At 40.3% G+C, this 19,007-nt stretch overlaps 2 protein-coding genes across 12 annotated transcripts in view; one reads left to right on the top strand and one right to left on the bottom strand.

The window, feature by feature from the left end:
* PEX5L (peroxisomal biogenesis factor 5 like) overlaps positions 1-7,719 on the top strand; it is a 231,018-nt gene extending 223,299 nt beyond the window's left edge. For all 11 annotated transcript variants that reach the window (XM_058730586.1, XM_058730590.1, XM_058730585.1 and 8 more), the window contains one exon: positions 1,323-7,719. In XM_058730586.1, the coding sequence (XP_058586569.1) occupies positions 1,323-1,527 (205 nt within the window). In that variant the 3' untranslated portion in view covers positions 1,528-7,719. The remainder of the gene's footprint in view (positions 1-1,322) is intronic.
* A 6,197-nt stretch (positions 7,720-13,916) lies between these two features.
* USP13 (ubiquitin specific peptidase 13) overlaps positions 13,917-19,007 on the bottom strand; it is a 120,404-nt gene continuing 115,313 nt past the window's right edge. Inside the window, exon 21 of the mRNA XM_058730575.1 lies at positions 13,917-18,773. Within this exon, the coding sequence (XP_058586558.1) occupies positions 18,680-18,773 (94 nt within the window). The 3' untranslated portion in view covers positions 13,917-18,679. The remainder of the gene's footprint in view (positions 18,774-19,007) is intronic.

The following is a 19,007-nucleotide window of genomic DNA, read 5'->3' as shown; positions in this document are numbered from 1 at the left end:
GCTTCAGATCCTCTGTCCCCCTCTGTCTCTCTCTCTTTCTCTCAAATAAATAAATAAATTTTAAAATGACTTCCCATAGAACAGAACAGAGAGACAACAAGGGCTTCAACTACATGTGGCCATGGGAAGGACCAAGTGGGGAAAAGACATTAGAGAGTGGATTCCACGTGGCTCAGTGAGATGTTGGGGCAAGGGCAAGAATAGTTGAAGATGGCATTAGGTTTTGGTGCTGGTTGGATGGTGATGCCATGAACAGAAATCAGGAGAACCGGTTGTAGGTTTCCCCCACCCCCATCCCATTTTCCATATTCTAAAATGAAGCATCTTTTTTTTAAAATTTTTTTTAATGTTTATTTATTTTTGAGAGACAGAGCACAAGCAGGGGAGGGGCAGAGAGAGGGAGACACAGAATCCAAAGCAGGCTTCAGGCTCTGAGCTGTCAGCACAGAGCCCGACACGGGACTCGAGCTCACAAACCACAAGATGATGACCTGAGCTGAACTCAGACGCTTAACCGACTGAGCCACACAAGTGTCCCTAAATACCAGGTGTTAACAGAACTTCTAAGTGGAGATAACCAACAAATTATTAGAATCAGAGTCACAAAAGGGAAGAACTGGAATGAACTTATATCACCTAGACCATTTGGAGATGAAGAAAGTGAAGCCCTGATAGTAACTTACTGACATCCCCAATCCCTTCTGGAACAGGGTGGGGTATTAATAAATGCATATGTTTAAAAGGAAAAAAAATAAATGAATAAAATGAGTTCTATTATCCCTATTATACAGTTGGGGAAATGGAAGCTTAGAAAGATAATAAATTTGCCTAAGGCTAAATGCTTAGGATTCCAACCCAGATGTTCCGAGAGCAAATCAATTCAGCCCCAGCCGCCTCCCATATTACTATCACTAATAGGAAAAGTTAAGCCACTTTGTTTCTGAGTAGGGCCAGATGCTTCCTCTTCAACCCTAGTTGTATAATTCACATTTGCAAATGGATTCTGTCTTTAAATTACCCCTGAGGTAGGGGGAAAAGGAATGCATTAATGAGTTAGCAATGGTTTTGCTATTACTCTTTCTGTCTCACATGACATTCTTAAAATAAAATTCCCTTTTTCTTTCTGGTTTTGCTATACTGAACAATGATTTTTCACAAAAGAATAATGAGACAACCAGAAGGTTGTTCCTCTGATGATCTAAAACACCTCAGAGAGGTGATTTAAGGTTTTGAACTAAAAGAAGTTAATCCATTTTTGTTTTTTAAGTTGCTAACTCTGAAATTTGTTGCATTTTTAAATGTCTGTTTTTCTACCCTTTTAGAGAAGCGGTCAGCAATTTTCTCACTGCCCTCAGTTTGCAAAGAAAAAGCAGGAATCAACAGCAAGTTCCTCATCCTGCAATCTCTGGGAATATCTGGGCTGCCCTCAGAATCGCACTTTCTCTGATGGACCAACCAGAACTCTTCCAGGCGGCTAATCTCGGTGACCTGGATGTCCTCCTAAGAGCTTTCAACTTGGATCCTTGAAGGAAAAGAAAAAAAAAAAATTAAAAATGATAAATCCTTATCTGTGTAATTGTACTAAGAAATGCAAAACTATTTTATTATGAATTCCAAAAAGGATAAAACCAGATGTCCAAAAGGGCATGGTGATATGACACAAGGGAACTCCTACAGACGATGCCCAGTCTCTGATCAGATTCAAAAGCACAAAATGTTGTACATAGAGTCAAGGTTGGGCTCAGAAGAAGAACTGAGAGACACAAAGACAAACCAAGATAAAGTAACCGTGTGTGAATACTCTTCACAAGCTGCAAGCATATTCAAAACACATCCTTTGGGGTTTTTGTCCTCACTTTTGCAGCTGATGACACACCTAAGGAACTTGCTCATAGGACACCTGGAGAAAGCACTGCCTCTGATCAGGGAATTCTGACTGTTTCTGAACTATCCCCTGCAATTCCCCCTTTTACAACGTAGTTTGGGCCAAGGTGCATGCACATATATTAACCCTTGACTAAAGAGAGGCATTGCTTAGACCTGTTGCGATTTTAACTTTTACTGTAGCCCTTCGACTCCAGAGAGGGAGCTTTGCTGGCAAAAGCAGTTTTTGCACTAGAAATTTTTGCTGTTCCCAATCAAAACTTTTCTGGGACTGTATATACGCACTTTAATATCTTATTTATGCCTTGCTGGAGTTTTGTTCCGTTGCTCCAATTTTTAACTTAGGGGTGAAAGATTCAAGAACTCGGCCTTGTTAGATCAATGGACCAAATAAAAATTCCTGAAAATAGTTTTTCATAGTGTAGAGTTTTGAAGGAGTTTTTCTCAAAGCAGATAGGACACAGGGTGTAAATATGTCAAACACAAATCTTATTCACATGCTTTCTGGGACCGTATGAACTTAAGCAAGAGACATTGTACTGTCCCTTCATGCATTCTCTGCAGGGAGGAATTTGGATGATAATGGGATTTCTATAGAGTTAACATTAACTTGCTTAAATGTCATACTTTACTTGCTTTCTGACTGCCCTGCACACCAATATTCCTTTTAAACTGTTAATATTTTAAATAGTATTTCGTAAGAGTGATAAATACATTTTTTCCTAAAAATTAAGTGTTTTCTTAGTTCCATAATAATCTGCATTGCTCTCCCTTCTGCATTCTAATTGATAGAAGATCAATATTTTCTAGCTGAATCTCACTGAATGTCAGTGGTTTAATATGAAAGATGCATGCTCCTTTGGCTCTCATTTGGAACATTTATCAAGTATCAGGAACCTTCTGTCGGTAGTGGTGTTTTATTTCATTGATTACATTCTACTCACTTCTGCAGGGTGTGTTGTGCCCTGTTGGGGCTTGGTGATTATTTGGATTGACATCATTTTTTAAAGAGTTAGAAAAATTGTTTGCAAAATGCTAACCAAAACATAAGATCGCCAGTGTCCAATTCTAGCAAGTTGTTCTAATAAGTGGTCCCATTCTTCTTTATTGTTTCTCCTTCCTTTCTTCCTTCCTTCCTTCCTCCAGAATCTTCCCCAAAGCAATCTGATCCCAACTTTTTCTTCGTGTTCTTTGGTTAATAGTAGCTGGTTACTCTCATGATTATAGTTACCAAGCAAACAGCATTTGAGTCAAGACAGTTTAATTGACTGGAGAGTTAGCTTCTCCTGGTGAGGGCGGTGGAGGAGGGGAACGGGGTGTGCAGGTAGAAATCCTCTCCTCTATTACCTTGGAAGTTCCTCAGGTAGGAAGGGGCCTCAAGGAAACAGGAAACCACAAATCCTTGAAGTTCGCGTGTGTTATAACGACAGAGAGTTTATAAAGACGAAGAGTTTATAAGGTTTATAAGGACAAAGAATGGAGAGCCCTGTGGTGTGCCGGGCTTTCATCTTCACTGTCGAAGCTCACTTGGGCAAAGGTGATGCCCCCAGCTGGACAGCAGGAGGCAGAGGCATTAAGGCATTCACCATTGGGCAGTAGTGACAACCCAGTCTTTGCCTACTTTCTTCCAGTCTCGGCAGCAAATAAAGCTCAACAATATTATCAAGAATATTCTTTATAATTTTAGAATCCTAGAATTCAGTCTAGAAAGGACTCTCGGGGCCAGAGTCCAAGTTCATGGCAGCTGCCTGCTTGAATATCCCTGAGAGAAGAACATCCATTCCATGCATGTCGCTCCCGCCAATTCCCGTGCGTTCACTGGCTGACTAGCTGATTTGCATCCATCGTAGTCCATTAGGAGCCTCTGAACGCAGGATTCAAAGCCAGCTTTGCAGGTTTCTGTTTATGATGCCACTCTATACTTTCAACAGTAACTGAATTTGCAGTAATAACAATAGGCTGTTTTCTTAGATTTACCGGCCCTACATGCATGACATCAGTTAATAGTTTAAAGCCTGACAGTAGGGTAAATGCAGGATACTTTGATTTAATTTGATTGTTGCTAAGTGGTGACAAGTTTTGCAGCCCAAGTTTGATTTTGCTGTCAGAATACCAAGTGAATTCAGAGGAGAGTAGACAATTTTCCATTCCCATCATATTTGGATAATTTCAGTAGCACTTTCTTCAATATATCTAGTGTCCATCAGAACCAAGATTTTCATAGTCTGTTGCCTATCAGGAAGTACAGAATTATTGTCCAAGATATTTTTCAATAGTATTTTTAAACAAAATTAAGTAAAAACAGTTACTAAAAAATAAGTGAAAGTTTATAGAAATCAGAGCACCACCAAAAATTAGTAAGATTTTAGAATGATCTTTATTGTATGCATTTTTCAAGTATATACACATTTTTTAAGACAGAACTGGTTTTGGTATCTTACCCTGGTGGTATGAAATTGTCATTTATTCTTTCCATTTCAAAAGGCAGGGTGTCCTTGGTTCCTGTCTAAGGCACCCTGGGAAGGCTTTGAGTTCCTTTTTTCTGAGAGTCTTACTAAGTAAGCCTAAAATCTCTTAGAGGATGGTACTGGTTTTCTAGAATGGCCCTTCAGTTGCATGGATGTAACTTTTAAGAACTTATTTTCACTGGCAGATTGGATGAGAATGCAGAGAAATCCAGTGATCACTGCTGAATTTCAAGATATGTTACACCTATGTCTAGTGGGCTATTTCTACGTGCTGTTGTACCTTGACAGTGGGGATGAGGCTTCCTCTTAAGGTCATTCCCCATGACACCTAAAGAAAGGCAGATATTGTCCATCAGGAAGCTTTTAGCAGACAGCTATGAGCTGTGCTTTCTCAGCCAATCTGTATTTGAGCTAGAATGGCAAATTAGAGACACTTCACTGGGCTAGAATGTGCAGGACATACTCACCTTCAGAGTTGGATGCCACTCTTCTCCTTTTCTTTAAAGGGAACTATTATGTTGTATCTTGGGTCCATGTCTAGATACTCATACTAGTAAGTCTTTCTAGTATATTCCTGCTATACAAGCAAGACTTGAACACAAGTATAGCTAGTCCCACATACAACAGGAGTTCCCAAAATCTCTTCCATACACTTCATCCATGAGCTCTTTGGGAATATAGAGAAAGCAAGATGGTCATTTTGTGTCCCTTCCTCATTTGCCCCTGAATCAGTTCCACAAGACTAGACTGCACTTGAAGTTAGTGGTTGCTATCGTTTTATACCTTGAAATGATTCTGAAAGGATTCTAGAAACAGGGTATTCTGAAGGTTTCATTTGTGTACCAAGTTTTTTGAGTCCTCATATTTTAGAAATTATTAAACATGCACACACATGATTTCAACTTTGTAAAATGATTTCAAATTCATTCCATCTCCAGATTTTACTGCACAGTTTCCCTGTCATCTCAGTATTTATAGAACTGGTTGAAATTAAACTGTTTTGAACTAAGAAGTAGATAGATAGATATATATTTTTTTAAAGAGTGTTCATAGATGAACTCTGGCATAAGGTTTGTAAAAAGGCAATTTTTAAAAAATAAAACGTATAACCTCAGGTAAAAAATAACGCATGCATTAGTACTTGCAAATCTGCCTACTCAAATATTAACCAAAGCATGCAAGATAACTGTACTGAATGTAAATTTACCCAGTGCATGGTTAAATCTCATAGGGTAGGCTATTTTTCCTTGCTTCTGAGCAAGGAAACATTTTCATGAACTTTGCGTTATAGTTTTACTATTTGCTTTTAATATCTTCTTGTCAAGACTGTTTTCCTGCTATCACTACACTGAACTTTACAGATATTCACACATCTGGCTTATGCAGTGTTGCAGCCAGTGCCAAATGAATCTACTGAGGAATCCAGGTACTTAGACATCTAAACAAGTTTTAAACCAGTTGAGGCACAACAGATCCAAAACTCAAACAAAATCCGTGTGTCTGAACACTACTAAATGCAATTGTGTTGATTGCCTCCACAGAGTTTTGGGTTCAAAATTCTGAATCGTGCATTTCAAATATTTTCTAAAATTTAGGAGTAAATTAGAAATACTGACCTTCTAAATAAGGTGGGAAGGTTGGGGTAATGTCAGGCACATGAAAACCACCATAAGGCAAAGTGGACGTGACGGCTTAATTTGCACAAATGTTACATAGTGAGTGTGTGGGTGTCACACCATTGTCCTCAACATGGCCCTATTTATATGATAAGTGAGTGAGCTACGTGGGCCACATCCCTTAAGAAACTGGACTTGGTCTGTATGTCTAAAAACACTGAAAGTCAGAGATAATGAGGTGATTTCATGGTCACTCAGAATGAACTTGGAAGTCCTCTCACTGCCTTTTTCTGTAACCCCTGCTTCATGAAAAAATAAGGGCAAGGAGACCAGAAATGGAGGGAGCAAAGCTCACTAAGACAAAGCTGGGGGTGAGTCTTATGTTGCTAACAGCTTTGTCACCATCTCACACACCGCCAAACACACACATATAAGCTCAAAGACGGAAATCCTCAAACTCCTAGCAAAGACTCATGTGTGGAGGCATTAAACAGTTAAAGAGGAGAAAAACCAGAAAATCAAAAGTGTGAAGTTTAACAACCTCTCACGTGGTATTTTGCCTTGAATAAAGTTTCCACTCCCTGTGACCTCTGCAGACTTACCAAAATAACACACTCTAGAAACCAGTGCCCCAATCTCAGAACTGTTGTCTCAGGACCTTCTCTACTAGAGAAAACTAACTTGCAGTGTTGCAGGGTGTGCATGCAAAACCCTGACAGGCTCTTCAGGACACTTTTAGAAACCCGCATTCGAAACACTATGAAGATGAAAAAACAGCAGGCAGTTCTTTGCTCAACAATAAAATGTGTGTCTTTTTTTTTTCTTTGAATTTCTTGGAGAGGGGAAATGGACGGACAAAACAATAGTAAGGGATATACATACACACTCAGCTAGATAGTTTGGCATTTTCACTGAGATATGTAAAAAATTTGCCTAGATACCATAAAGAATTGTACAATGCGAGAAATGGTTCATGATTGAATATGTTGCCAGTAGTTAAAGGAAATAAAGCAAACCTAAATTTTTACCAATGTCCCCCCATATCACTTGACTCAAACCCTCTTCAACTTTCATTGCCCAAATTTGTTTACATTAGTTGAAAAAAAAAAAAAACCTGATTAATTTAATAAACTTTTTACAAACTATAACAGGCATTTATTAACTATTTAGAAAAGACGTTTCTATATATTTTGTATATCTACAAATATTGCATATCTAGTCTAATCTAAAAATATTAAGACAAATGGCAAATTCTTCTGTGATGCTTCTCTATGCTCAATAATGTTTAAAATCTTGGGATTTCATTTTTAAGCTGAAATAGATAACAAAAAATTTAACTCTAAATGTTTACATTGAGTTTTTAAGTTAAAACCAACCCAAATTAAGTGACCTATAGTAAATTAATGGCAGTGGGGTGAGGGTGTAAAAGTTACGGGCATACTATGTGATAATGTATCTGTGTATTTAGTGAAATATTATGTATCATAGCACAACTCTGTTTGATAATAAGGCTTCATCTTAGTATTTCCCTGCATTGCTCTTTGAAATAAAACTACTACCATAAAAATAACCTGTCATATTGATGTGTTTAATTTACTCCTTTGGCTTATAATTTGCAAAGTACCAAGATTAAGGTAGTATTTTTGTACTATTATTGGAAGCATGCCTTCCCTTTTTCACATTACTAAATTGTATTTATATTTGTGCAATTTTAAACTATGTTTTCAAATAAACTTTGTCTGTGGCTTCAAGGTCTTTTGAGAAATCTTTCAAAATGGGATTTGGGGGTCAGAATTGCTTCAAATCATATATAATCCAATTTGTACTATTGATAAAAAAAGGTCTTTTATTGAATACCACCACATATGATGTTGCATGAGCTATCTGGAAATCAAGAATGCATTTTTACATATAAAACAAAACTTTAAAATCTTCTTCCTTTGTTAATTTTTTAAGAGTAAAATATTTAACCTGAAATTGGATTTTGTGATTTTTTTTTTAGAATAAAAATATTAAAATATATTTCAGTTTTAGGGTCTGTTTTTTTTTCTTTTCTTTCTTTTTTTAATCAGTCAATAAATATTTGAGGTTCTATTACGTGCACGTACTGTTCTAATTCAGGAGTGGTAAGTAAATCAAATCAAACTTGCCCTTGAAGAGCTTAGATTTCTGTGAGGGATCAACAAATACTTTAACACATAAGGATGTCATGCGCCAAAAACTGCTAGAAGGACAAGGCAAATGAGGTATTATGAGAGAAACTGGGGGCTCCTTTTTATCCATAGATGGTCAGGAAAGATTTCTCTTAGGTGACGTTTGGGCTGAGCTTTGAACACCAAGAAGCCCACCAAGTGGCACTGGGAACAGCTCTTTGAAATATTCTCAGCAGAGCCAACAGCTACCACAAGACACCAAGGCAGGAATGAGCTTGGCGTGTTCAAGGAGGAAGGAGCCCAGGATGGCGAGCGCTGTGAGCCGGGGAGACCTTAGGAGATGCCCTGGCAAAGCGGGAGATTGTTGGTGGCCTTCCTGGAGCACATAAAGGGTGGATTTGCCCTCAAGCAGAGAAGGGATGCCACCGAGACAGATGTTTCTGTTTCCAGAATGTTTACTAATGAAGTCTTTGAGTGGTCAGGTTGGTGATGCAGGAACAATAGGCTTGGATGAAGAGAGCTACACAGGCACACTGAGCCCCCCCTTCTCCCTCTTCACTAAGTCCTCTTGCTATAAGCCAACAACCTGGTGGAAGTTCATTTTCTCCTCTATCAAATCAGGCTGTACCTCCTTCTTTCCCACTTCACGGTTATTTTACCCAGCGGTGAATTGTGGCTCCTCTCCCGACCCCTTGCATAACTTAAACCTTTTATTATGTCTCTTAATCCTTTTTAAGCGTGAATTCTATTTCCTCAAACAGCTGCTTCACTCCATGTGTATACATGAAAGCAGCCCAAGGTTTGAAATGTTTTTCACATTCCTTTACAAGGCTCCTCACAGTAATGCCTTACCTATCCAGTACTTTAGGGCTCACAAGGACGTATGTATTTTTTTTCCTTACTTATACCTCATAATAAATAATGCTGCCTGAAAGGAGGTTAGAGGGGGAGTGAGCCAAAGCATAAGAGACTCTTAAAAGCTGAGAACAAACTGAGGGTTGATGGGGGGTGGGAGGGAAGAAAGGGTGGGTGATGGGTATTGAGGAGGGCACCTTTTGGGATGAGCACTGGGTGTTGTATGGAAACCAATTTGACAATCAACTTCATATATTGAAAAAAATAAAAAAATAAAAATAATGCTGCCTGGTTATCAACTTAATGAATCAGAACCTTGGAAACTGACAGTTAATTTTAGTATTTTGATCTATGGAATTAAGCTATTTGATTCTTAGGAGGCCCCCTGCTTGAGTTTGCTCACCTGAGTTTAGAAGGGTGGAGACCAAGCAGTGCAGCCTTCCCAGGCCAAGGTCTTTGAAAAGGAAAAAGAAAGGAAGCTAACACTGAAACCTGCCATGTGCCACACATTCCTACACCATTATTTCTACTGACGCCATTTTAACCCTAATGCACACTCAGGTCCTCTGCTTCTCCCCTCCTAATAATACACACAGTCCATAATTAATATTATTGCAAATGATGAACATAATAGCAAAAACTGCGCCAGGTGGAAGAAAAACATCTTACCGATTAAGAACTGACTAAAGATCACATCTACTATTAAAAACTACAAAAACTGGCCCAGGAAAAAGTAAGCTTGAGAGAAATCTTACCAAGACGATGGCTAAGAGTGCTTACAGGAAAACTGGCTACTGATTCAAAAAAATGACAAAAGAACAAAATCTTGACAAAATCTAGAGTGGCAAAATTTGACCTGGTAAAGATGGACCCGCTGGAAATCATGGCCACAAAAGGGACTCTGCAATAGGAAAAGTTCTAATAGGGAAAATGTGATGAGGACCAAAAGCTGAAGACTCAGGCTGTCTTCACAAAATTTACAGAACTGAGGGTGCCCGGGTGGCTTAGTTGGTTAAACATCTGACTCTTGGTTTGAGCTCAGGTCATGATCTCGGGGTTTTGTGAGTTCAAGCCTTGCATTGGGTTCTGCACTGACTGTGCAAAGCCTGCCTGGGATTCTCTCGATCCCTCTCACTCTGCTGCTCCCCCACTTGTGCTGTCTCTCTCTCAAAATAACTTGAATTGATACCAATTAAACTAATTTCATTAAAATAGAAAGGAAAATATAAAAGCTTGGAGAGAGTTCAACTGGATAACTGTTTCACACCTCCCCTCGCCTCGAATCTCCAATCTCCCCCACCCATGGTCCCTCCAAGCTGAGGATCTCACTTCTTACTTCCCTGAGCAAATTAAAGCAGGCAGGACAGAATCCCCAGACTCTCAGTGCTCCCACTCCTCACAGCCGCATCTGGCGCTCTTATCTCTGCCTTCCTCCTGTCCCCAAAGACGGGCTCCCCAGCCGGTGCCTAAAGTCAGCTCCAACTGAGCATGAGATCCCGTCACCTCTTGCCTGCTCAAGGGCAGCAAACAGCAATTCTCACCTTTCTGTCCTACATCCTCAGTATTGGGCCTATTTGACCATCTTATTTCCCATATTTAAAAACAAAAACCTCTCTTGTTCCCAGCCCACGTCCTGTCAGCCACCATCTCTTCTTTGCTTCCCTTTGTGGCGAAATTCCCCAAAGAGTGGTTTGCATTCATCTTCTGCAAAAAGTCTAGAAGGGTGGAGACCAAGCAGTGCACCCCTCCCCACCCCCCAAACTGTCCCCATGGAGATCACCCATGACCTCCAACTTGATCAATTGTGTAGTCAACTCATCTGACTTAACCTACCACAGTTACTTGACAGTTGATATCTGTTGCCTCCACTTGGCTTCCACTTGCATGCACTGTTCTCTTGATTTTTGCCTACGTTGGTGTTCTCTCCTCTCAGAGTCTCCTTTGCTGGCTCATCTTCTCCTGGACTTCTTATATTGAGCCTTTGCTCAGTCCCTGGACCAGTTCCATTTCCTGTCTTCCTCCATTGATGATCATACCCAGGCCCTGGTTTAAATGCCATCTTTAGGTTTTTTTTTTACTTCAGTCCAGACTTTTCCCTCAAAATCCGGAGTTGTATATCCATCTTCCCACTCAACATCAACCACGGAGATCTAACAGGCATTTCAAATTCAACACATCCCAAACTTGCGATCATCTTTTCCCATCAATACCCCCCAATCCCACCAAGCCTTCCCTATCTTTGTTGATTGCAACTACATTCTTTAGTTGCTCAGAGGAAGAACTTTGGGGTCTAGCTTGGCTACTCTCATTCCCTCACATGCCACATCTGGCCCATCAGGAAATCCTACTGGCTTTACTTTCACATGTATCCAGAATCTGACTATCCTTGCTACCTCTACTGCTACCATCCCATCTATGTGAGCCATCATCCTAGCTCACCTTGCTTACCACAGTAGCCTCCACTTCTATCCTTGCCTCCTATCAGCTAATTTAGAGAACTATCTTCCTGAAACTTTGGTCAGATCAGATCATTGCTCTACTTAAGAGCCTATAATGACTCCCAATGGCACTCCAGAGTCAAGCCCTTCCAATGCCTCCTGGCTCAGACAATCTGGCCCCTCTCCAACATCTTCCCCTACTCCTCTTCCCCTCATTCCCTTCTCTCAAATCACACTGGTCCCCTTACTGCTTCTCTGACATAATAGATTATGCTCCCACCCTGGAGCCTCTGCTCCCATGAGTCCCTCTGCCAAGCATATCTTCCCCCCCCCCAAATATCCATTTAGATGACTCCTTCACCTCCTTCAAGTCTTGGTTCAAATCTCACCTCCAAAAAAATGCTTTCCCTGCGTACCATATTTAGTAGCAAAATCCACACCTCCCCCCATTCTGCTGTTCTTTTTTTCCATAGCACATAGTACCTTTTAACATATTATATAATTTACTTATTTCTTATGTTTAGCATCCAGCTCTCCCTGCTAGAAAATAAACTCAACAAGGACAAAGAGTCTGGTCTGCTTTGTTTACTGATATATTCTAAGAAAAGCAATGCCCAGCACATAGATATTCAGTATTTATTGAATGATGAACCATGTCATATACATTAACAAAATAAATTGGCTTAATGACATTATCTCCAGAAAAATACTTTGGGGGAAAAAAGTCATCGATGTTGGTATAATTCTGATTCTTTACAAAAAAAAGATTTGCTAGACTGAAATAAAGGGTCAAAACCTCCACAGGGTCAAAGTGCTAGTTAAAATAGTGATGTAAAATAGCACAGTAAAAATATACTGTGCCACCAGACTGTGAAATGTTCGACGTAACTTATCTCATGTATTATTAGGCCCCCTGCACAGATGACAAGACTGAGTTTCAGAAAGTCAAGTCTCTATGCCTCTACTCTTGCCGTTCTATCTGCCCCCTACCTCACTGAAAGACTTTTCCTAGTAAATTTTTAAATAATAGGTTGCATGAGAATGAGAATAACTTACTGTTTCCTATTAAATTTCTTCACTACAAATGATTTGCCACTGACCACATTTGAAAAGTGGGACCTTAGATTCAAACAGTGCATACACACCATGGTAGACTCTCCCACTGGGCACAAGGGGACAGAGCAAAGTGAATGTAAGCAGCATCTGACTTGCAAACATTGTCCTAAAAACTTTATAACGTGTGAGTCATAAAAAAAATCCTCCATCCCAATCATTTCCTTCTCCTCTTCTCACCAAAACATTATGGCACAACACTGATGTTGGTCATTTTACTTGGATTTTTAAAAATGTACAGATTCTTTTAAATTTTTTAAATATTGAGGGGCACCGGGGTGGCTCAGTTGGTTGAGCATCAGACTTAACTCAGGTCATGATCTCACAGTTCGTGGGTTCAAGCCCCCCATCAGACTCTGTGCTGACAGCTCAGAGCCTGGAGCCTGCTTTGGATTCTGTGTTTCCCTCTCTCTCTGCCCCTCCCTGGTTCATGCTCTGTCTCTCAAAAATGAACAAACATTAAAAAGAGAAATTTTTTTAAGTATTGAATGGACATGTTTTAAGTAGTAATAAGCATACCCTATATGGTAGGCAAAACAATGCCTCCTCAAGAATTTCTATATCCTAATCCCCAAAACCTGTGAATGTGTTACCTTACATGGCAAAAAGGAACATTGCAGATGTGATTAATTTAAGGATCTGGAGATGGGAAGTTTATTCTGGACTATCTAGGTGGGCCCACTGTCATCATAAGGGTCCTTATAAGAGGGAGCAGGAGAGCCAGTCAGAGGCCATCGGACAATGGACACAGACACTAAGTGACGTCCATGTTGTTAGGAGGCCACAAGCCAAAGAATGAGAACAGAAGAGTTTCTAGAAGCTGGAAAAGGCAAGGAATGGATTCTCACAGAGAGTTTCCCTGCCAACACCTAGATTTTAACCCTGTAAGACCCATTTTCATACTTCTCACCTAATAAATGTGCTCTCTTGAGCCACCAAGTTTATAATCCTTTGTTACAGCAACAATAGGAAATTCATACAACCTACAAACACGGTGCCATCGAAATGCTGAAATCCCTTGGTGCAACCAGTATTGAGCACGCTGGCACCTGCATTAGGGAAGCTACCAGCAAATTGAGAGCCACAGAACCACAGCAGGGTCTCCACTGACTCCAGTATTGCACCTGACATCCATTCGAGAAAGACTAAAAGACTTCCTGCCTCGGCCCCTCCCTCCTTTGCAGAAGAAACATCTTGCACCGTTGCTGATGTTCCACTATTGATGGGAATGAGGCGGCCTTGGTGCCCACACCAAGAAACCCCAAAGAGAAATAAAATCAGTCACTGTCTTGGGTTACCTGTTCTGTTGATGGATGAGAACCCGCCAAGGGCAGAATCAGTTTACTTGACATTTTGCAAAAGAAAAAAGAGCCATAAAGGAACCTCAGATTGTGAGAATAGCTTTTAATTTTAAAACAACTGAAGCAATAAATCATCCATCTCTCTTTCCATCACAGGCAATGCTCTCCCCAAACAGTTGAGATATTTTAACAGCAGCTGTGACTAGTGCAAAATAAAATAAATACAAACTCTTTCAGGAGTCAACCTCAAACCTGCTGGGCAGGTGGGCGCAGGCAGCAGGCTCAGCCTCTGCCCAGGCCGATAGGAGCGGCGAGATTTACACCATACATCATCACACCCAGCTCTGAACGGACCACAGAATACCTGGGGAGGGGAAACCACAAGAGAATGTTGCCTAAGGTGAAGCAAATATGCCCAGCACCCTCATGTAGCCAGCATCCCTGGCACACGGAAGATGCTTGAAAAATAAGTGCAAAGTTAGCTTCTAAGCAAAGCTGAAGGAACGCGGTTTGGGGCTCATTTGCTTTAGTTTAGTTTAGTTTTTTTTTTTTTTATTGGAGTCTTATACATACTGGTTTTTATTACATAGAAAGTCTTCTGCTGTCTGGAAGGCATTCTATGCCTCACCGAGCTGACTCCAGCGAAAATATGTGTGTTGCTTCTGTCTATTGGGAGAATTACCTTCCACACGTGGCATCTCACTGCTGACTCCACACCATCTAGAACCTAGAGCAGCACCTGTCCAAGTGCAATGCCAGCCACATGTCTAATTTTAATTTTGGTAGCCATATTAAAAAAAAAGAGAGAAAAAGGAATAAGCGAAATTTTAGTAACAGCTTATTTATCTAAAATATTGTCATGTTAGCATGTAACCAATATAAAATACTGATGAAATATTTGACGTTCCCTTCTTTTTGGTACCAAGCCTTCAAAATCTGGTGTATGTTTTACATGAACAGCACAATCTCGATTTGGACAAGCCAAATTTCAAGAGGTCACTAGCTACATGTGGCTACTGACCCTTACACCCAGTAGCACAGATCCAGCACATTTTAATACAAACTCTTTCAAGATGATTTACAGTGTAGGGAATCTTCATGGCACTGGGTAGGTGATCTTATACACCAACGTAAGAGTACAAAATCTTGCTCTGTAACCTAGGATTTCTGACCGAGGCAAAGAGTGAAATCACATTCCATCTAATCCCATCCCCTGCTCCTGCTCAGCACCTGCCATCTCCTCAACAGACTACAAAGATACTGTAATTTAGCAACAGTGATGCTCACAAGAGGAAGAGACATCCTTTCTGTGACAGACAACTTTCTCAGTACTTACTTGGGGATCATAGCTATCACTGAATTAGAGTAAGAAAATCGTCTACACACGTTACAGATTTATTTGCTGAAAGTGGTGCCGAGCTTTTTCATCACAGGAGGTGTTTTAAACAGACTTTTTCATTTTTGAAGGGGATGGGAACAAGGTATCTTGTGGACTAAGAAGTGGAAAGTTTCAAGAATGGGAGAGAAAGAGGATAATTACCAAAGGAAGTGGGAAGAGAAGTTGGGATGGGGACACTAAAATGATGCAGATTATAAACTGGGGAGTACGACCTATAACAAACCAACAAGTTACATCTAACCTCTGTGTGCTCCCTCATCCCACATGTCTAACCCTCATAGTAACTATAGGAAAATAAAAATAGAATCGAATGTTAGGGCAAGAGGGGACTTCTGAGCTGATCCAGCCTACCGCACTCATTGTAAAGAAAAAGGCCCAGAGAGGTAAAAGGCCCACGGCACCTGGAGTGGCGTCGGGCCACGAACCCGGGTACGCACACTGGACACTGCAGGTCATGGGAAAAAATGATGTTGGGAGTCACAGGCTCAAGCTACTTGTGCCGGGCTTCCTGTAGCCCAAAGTGAGCATGGGGGAACAGCAGGCACATTCTCTTATAGTTGGAAGAAAACAGCCGTGTCAATTCAAAATACCGAAGCAATGTTGATGTAAATGGCATTAAAACATGATTCTTCCAGTAGTCCTTTCTGCATGCTTTTTTCCCTTAAAAAAAAATCCCCCAATCTGAACCAAAACTGGATTTCTGATCAGTTATATGGGCATTCAGATCAACTGACAAAATAAAAACTTTGATACATTTTCCAAAGACACATTCATTGGGATTTTACACAAATGGATATCAAAAGATATTTACAGGAAAAAAAAGGTGCACTCTTTCACACGTACACCCACACACGGTGAGAATTTCACAATTACACCACCACGCCTCACACAGAGGACTCCTAACAGGCTGATAATCTGACAAAATCCACACATTATTCCAGTTTTCAGTCACAAATAATCTCGTCAACATACATGGTAGAATTAAGGAGTATGTTCCAGACTTTTATTCCAGGGAAATCTGCCTCGTATATATTAAGGTATACATATAAACACACTTTTAAAAGCAAGAAAGAAACACATTATTTGCTCCAGTTTTTCCCCAACTCTCAATCTGAAATAAAGAATAGCACATATACAAAACTTTGCCTTGTAGAAATAGCCCTTTGTTTTGTGAGGCAGGAAAAAAAGGCAGCCATAGTAATATTCTCTTACAATATGTTTAGGCATCAAAAGGGCTAAGTTTATTTTTCTACTTGAAGAAATTAAATAATGGATAGCCTATAATCTTGTACTGATTTTACACCATTTTGCAAATTTTATTACAAAATTTTTATTTTGTTCAAAATACACATGCTATCTTTGTTCACATTTCAATCCAAACCCCCAGTTATCCCCCAACCCCCGAAGAAGGCCTTCACTTTGTAAGAGCATTGAAAACGAGTCATTTTTCATGTGTGTTTAGAGTCAGTATTCTAGGACACTCAGCCAAGGAGACTGGATTTTGTAAGGCTGCTTTGTGTAGGAATTTCTACAGGAGCCAGGGACTCATGTGACAGAGTGGGGCTGCTTTAGGATCTCCAAAACAACACTAAAAGGCGGCACTGGTGGGCACAACCGAGTTACTGCACCGTGAGCGCCCTCCTCATGCCAATTGCATTTGTTCCCAAATTGAAGAAAACATCAGACGAGAGAAGGAGGGAGCACACTCTACTGGGACCCACACGGCATACCACCTGCTACTCTTTCAAGGGTCACCGTATCAAACCTCACATATCTATCCTCAAAGCACAGCTGGAAAGAGAGAGCAGGTGTTATTGTGCGGATAAGTAAGCTGAGGCACAGGGAGGATGAGGGTCTTGCCCAGCTAGGGGCAGCACCCAAGTCTCCAGGCTCCCAGCCTCGGGCTCAGTGCTCCTCAGACATACAGCGTAGCTAATCTCCTGTAAAAGGAGCCCCGATCTTAACCAGAATCCTGACTGCTCACAACTCACCGTGCTGTAATCCACTTGTCCATGTGGTATTTTACCCAACTGGTTCTACTTTATTTTCCTACAGTTTCTAGACAGATCCTTTCTACCAATCAAATGCACGTTAGGCAGACTGCAGTAGATCCTTCTTCATTTGACTGGATAATCTGAAATAGAAACTCCAGAGACTCTAGAATTCGGTACAGAGCTGCAGGAAGATTATACACCACTCTTGTTGCACTTTTTCATCACATTTGAAACCCTGATCTAATCCCAGGTTGCAACAAAAATACTAAAACACCAAAATGGAAATGATGGTTTTTCACAATGTCATATAAAGCTTCCTTGCATCTGAAGCCCTGAAGGTGCCCAAGATCACACTGCTGGTCACAGCAAACAAGCAGCAAAGGCAAGTCAGGAGGTGATTAGCCCAGAAAGGGCCAAGAGGAGACTCTAGCCCCAGAAAAATGTAAAAATGGAGGCAGGCGAAGAGCTCAGGGACAAGAAAATTACAGACAAATTTGGGGCACTTAGTGTGATTCCAGGGAGTTGTTACGTGTTGTGGTAAGATTAGCTATTTTAACTAAAAATAAATACTATGCCTTAGGGAGAAGGGCTGCTGAGAACCAGAATTCATCTACTTTTATTTGGCAAAGAACAATGTTGTGCTGCTGTGGGCATCCGGCATTCTCCCACAAAATGTCACAAACCCAGGTGGATTCTTGACAACACTTTTTTAAAGGGACAACTCAGCCCTTTTTACTCCTGAAAATCTAAGTGGGGAACCAATTTTTAAAACTGATCCTGAGTTATAGTTTCTTTAAAATAGTTACTTGCTTTTCTCAGCTATGCTTAAGACCAACTGCTTTAACCTTTAAAAACTAGCCCGTCATAGATTTCCTGGTTGACGATAACAGTCTCACCCTCACACATTCACACAATCACATTATGAATTTTGATACGATTAAATTAAAAATACCTTTCATTGCAGATGCTCTTATCTTCTATACATGGACAGGTCAGAAATTGTGTGTAATGAAAAAACTATGTCACAAATAAAGCCCATCCCATTACTGATTTTTGATATGAAACAAAAATGGGCTTCTCATTTATTTGGGGGTGAGGCCACACCATGGGCCCCCAAAGCATAACAGAGGGCTGATGGCACATTCCCATTTTTGGTGTGACACTGGCAGATCCCCCACCAGCAGTATAAATACTTTTTTTTTTAATCATCCTCTCCTTGAACATTTATAAAAAGAAAAACTATCTACAGTAGTGTATCATCACTAATAGAAATTCCTTCCCAGTTCTATTTCAGAAGGCGTCAAATGATGTTCTTTAAATAAACTATAAATACCCCCATGTATTCCTTCATTTCATGTCTGGCTGTCCCAACTTCTGCTTTTTTTTTTTTTTTTTTTTTTTTTTTTGGCAAATTAAAAAGGTGTGTGGCTTCTTCTGGCCAACTGGCACATCTGAGGCTCAGCGTGGTACCCTGTGGTAAAAATACATGTAGCCCAGGTCCTTAGGGGGCCTTTCTGAGGCACACACCCTGTGGTCATTGTAGATCACCCATCTGAAAACAAAAGAGAAGAATTCGATGATTTCAGTCAGTCCCAGGAAGCTTAGCGGAAAAAAAGTTACTGCTCCATCCTTATAATAGTCAAGATGTATTAAGACAACCAAACCCAAGCCTGTTGTATAAAAAGGAACAGAACACTGGTGGGAATTTACTACTACTTTTTTTATTCTTGAGCTCAAAAGTGGTCATTAAAGGGGTTTCCAAACATTTTAAACCCTTTGATCTCAT

Source organism: Neofelis nebulosa, chromosome 5, assembly GCF_028018385.1.
Source record: "Neofelis nebulosa isolate mNeoNeb1 chromosome 5, mNeoNeb1.pri, whole genome shotgun sequence".
Classification (NCBI taxonomy): Eukaryota; Metazoa; Chordata; class Mammalia; order Carnivora; family Felidae; genus Neofelis; species Neofelis nebulosa.
The sequence above is the reverse complement of the archived record's forward strand: the minus strand, read 5'-3'. Positions and strand labels throughout refer to the sequence as shown.